This window comes from Protobothrops mucrosquamatus, unplaced genomic scaffold (genome assembly GCF_001527695.2).
Source record: "Protobothrops mucrosquamatus isolate PMUCROS unplaced genomic scaffold, P.Mucros_1.0 scaffold10657, whole genome shotgun sequence".
Taxonomy (NCBI): domain Eukaryota; kingdom Metazoa; phylum Chordata; class Lepidosauria; order Squamata; family Viperidae; genus Protobothrops; species Protobothrops mucrosquamatus.
The window spans coordinates 723-4350 of record NW_015396443.1 but is presented as its reverse complement, the minus strand read 5'-3'; the positions used below and the strand labels follow the sequence as shown (position 1 = coordinate 4350).

Genomic DNA, 3628 nt, shown 5'->3' with positions numbered 1-3628 from the left:
AGTTCATTTAGCAATAGAAAGCAGAAAGGGACCTTCCCGGTTCCTCCCTTCCCTCCCACTCTTTCTGCCTTTCCAGTTTGCACACCTTTGCGCTGACAGTGCTTACCTGCTGTAAGGAACGCCTCCGTGGGTTTACGGGAAATTCTTCCGCTGCATTCCAGAAGGACTGCAGAACCATGCCTGTGTGAACAGGCCTTGCGGCTGGGGAGACAGAAAGGAGACAAACCAACCCTGATTATTCCCTGTTTTCTATTCTGCGCTCGCCATGGCCTTCAAGACAGAGCAGGTGCCGGGAGCCGCATGCTCTCTTTACACCAGCTTGTGGGATTTTCAAGCCCGGACTGAAACGGAGTTGACTTTCCAAGCAGGGGACCTGTTCCAGGTGATTCAGAAGACCGGGGAATGGTGCTGGGCCAAGCAAGTGGATGCTGTGGGGGGAAGATACGAAGAAGGCTACGTCCCCTACAGCTATCTCGCCAAGAAGGAGACGGTAGAGACGGAGCCGTAAGTACTAGCAGGTTGCAAATCAAAGCAGCAGCTTTGCTGCGGAAATCCACAGCGGGTCCGGTGGCTACGTTTGGGGAACCCTGGTGGCACAGTGGTTAAACTGCAGTATTGCTGGCAAACTCTGCCCACTGCCAGCCGTTCGATCCTGAGCAGCTCAAGCTTGACTCAGCCTTCCGTTCTTCCGAGGCTGGTAAAATAAGGACCCAGATTGTTGGGGGGGGAGGTGTCAATAGGTTGACATAAACTGACCAGGGAGTGCTATAAAGCAGGGCTTTTCAACCTTTTCACCCATGTACCACTTTTAGGATATGGCAGTATCCGAGTACCACCAGTCGCCTAGCAAGGTGTCAAAAACTTGATGACCAAAAAAACCCCCAGTGATAAAGTACAGGTAGTCCTCGACTTACAACAGTTCGCTTAGTGATTGTTCAAAGTTACAATGGCACTGCAAAAAGTTCCCCCCAAGCCACAGCCGAGCAAGACACCTGCATGTCCGCCCAGCCGTGCTCTTCCTCCTGTCCGAGGTTTTCATTGTTGTGGGCATTTCTGTTGAGGATTGGCAATGTGGGTGGTGGTGGGGTGTTTGGTTTTTATTCCCCCCGTCTGCTGGGTGGTTGCAACAGGTTTTGGTCATTTCACATGACCCTGGGGCACTGTGACCGCCATAAATATGAATCAGTTGCCAAGCATCTGAATGTAAAGCACAAGACCCTGGAGATGCTGCAACGTTCCAGCTGATCAGCGCTTCTTCTGGGCTCAGCAGAAGCGCCAGGATCAGTGCTGCTTTCCAGCTGATTGGTGCTTCTTCAGGGCTCAGCAGAAGCACCAGGATCAGCACCGAGCTCCAGCTGGAGCCTCGCGCTGATCCTGGTGCTTCCACTGAGCCCCAACAGCCCCGAAGAAGCGCCGATCAGCTGGAAAGCGGCATTGATCCTGGCACTTCTGCTGAGCCCTGACAGCCCTGCAGCTCCAGCCATCTCTCGCTCAGGCTTGTGTGGTGCTACCACCTGTTCAGCTCATTCCCCTCCCTCGCTACCACTTTTCTAGGATGGTCACGTTCACCTGCCAGGTGCCAATGTACCACAGGTGGTACCCGTACCACTGGTTGAAAAGCCCTGCTATAAAGCACTGTGCGACGGTATATAACTCTAAGCAATATTGCTATTACTATTGCTATGGCTATTGGGAACTTGGCACAGTTCTGCGTGAGTAAACATTGGCTGAAAGGACAACTTGAGATCCAGATGTATTTTCAGACTGTTTGAGTCCTAAGTGGCAGGGAAATGGGGCACCCAGAAGAGGCTAGAGCAGTGTTTGTCAATCTTAGCTACTTTAAGATGGAAGGGACTGGGGGATTCTGGGAGTTGAAGTCCATACCTCATTGACAGGGAACGGGGGCATCCAGAGAGGCTAGAGCTGTGTTTATCAATCTTACAACTTGAAGATGTCTGGACTTCAACTCCCAGAATTCCCCAGCCAGCCATGCTGGCTGGGGAATTCTGGGAGTCGAAGTCCAGACATTTTAAAGCGGCAAAGGTTGAAAAACACTAGATTAGACCAGTGATGGCGAACCTTTTAGAGACCGAGTGCCCAAACTGCAACCCCAAACCCACTTATGTATCGCCGGGTGCCGGGTGGGTGTGGCTTGGCAAACTGGGTAGGCGTGGCTACTGGATGGGTGTGGCTGCAGTAGTCATGGCAGATTGGGTGAGCATGGCCGGGGTGGGCGTGGCCACCTTGATGTTGCTTATGGGGAGGGACACCTGTGGGAGCCGGGCAGGGTTGGGGGAGATCCAGAGGGTCTCTGGCGGGTGGGATGGTGGACTCCCCAATGACGGCTCCAGGCTGGCTGGCCTTAGGCCAGTGATGGCAAACTTTTAGAGACCATGTGTGCTGGGGCGATGGCGCGTGCCCACAGAGAAGGCTCCGCGTGCCGCCTCTGGCACGCGTGCCATAGGTTCGCCACCACTGGATTAGACCATCAGAATTTCACCCCCTCATCATCGTGAGAATCTCCTTCCAGTTCCTGAGAATGACCAACCTCTTTCCCTGGACATTTTTTCATGGAAAGACCAAAGGTTCCAGTTCAGCTTGTTTTCCAAGAAGCATTCCCCAAAGACACCAGTTCCCCTAATTTTCCCTCCCAGTCCCTGCTGGGAAATCCATCCCGTGCTGCCCATCGCTGCCACACATAGAGACCAAATGACTTGAAGATGACTCAAGTTAGCCAGCCAAGCTGCATACAGGTGAAAACTGCAGACGCAGCAATGGTGTCATAGAAACTGAAGAGGATCAGGGATACACGGGTCTCCAGTCCATCATCCCCTGCCTGTGCTCAGCACCCTCGCCCCCCTTTTTTTTCCAGTTGGGAAAAAGATTGTTAGAATAGATCAGTGGTTCTCAACCTTTTTAATGCCGCGACCCCCAACTGGTCGTAAGTCAAGGACTAAACCGGTCGTAAGTCGAGGACTACCCAACCGGTCGTAAGTCGAGGACTTTCCCTGCCCAGGAGCACTGCGCATGCGTGGTTCCGCCCCCTGTGCCGGCCGAGGCATAGCTGGCAAGCGGCAGAGACGGAGCAGGCCGACCACCAGCTGGCCCAGCCCAAGGGAGGTAAGGCACCCGCCGGAAAAGGGGGGAAAAATGGCGGACAGCCTTGCTTGGCGACCCCCGTGAAATGGTCGATCGACCCCAAATGGGGTTGCGACCCATAGGTTGAGAACCGCTGGAATAGATGGACATGGGTCCGATACAACCGGCTATTTCTTCTTTTTTTCCCCTCTACCGTCCCCCTATAGATGGTTTTTTGGGCAGATCTCCCGTTCCGAAGCGGTGCTTCGGCTGATGTCCAAAGAGAATAACTCTGGAGCTTTCCTGGTTCGTATCAGTGAGAAAATCGGAGCAGATTTCGTACTTTCAGGTAAGACTTTGTGCCGCAAAGAAGCACTGGATCCTTCAGCTCTTTTCTGAATCACAGGCGGGTCCTCGGCTTACAACTGTTTCTTTAGCGACGGTCCAATCTCTTTTTTAAAAGGTTCCAAGTTACAACAGCACTGGGGGAAATGACAACTAGTCCTCTCATTTACAATCATTGCAGCCTCCTCCCTCGCCCCCTGCCCCC

General features: G+C 53.2%; 1 protein-coding gene across 1 annotated transcript; it reads left to right on the top strand.

Moving 5' to 3' along the window:
* Nucleotides 1–265: 265 nt before the first annotated feature.
* Nucleotides 266–3427, top strand: LOC107301206 (protein-tyrosine kinase 6-like; the record flags this gene model as incomplete). Its single annotated transcript, XM_015830463.1, has 2 exons — nt 266–504; nt 3306–3427. Coding segments are annotated over exons 1-2 (361 nt in total), but the record flags the coding sequence as incomplete, so codon positions are not given.
* Nucleotides 3428–3628: the final 201 nt, after the last annotated feature.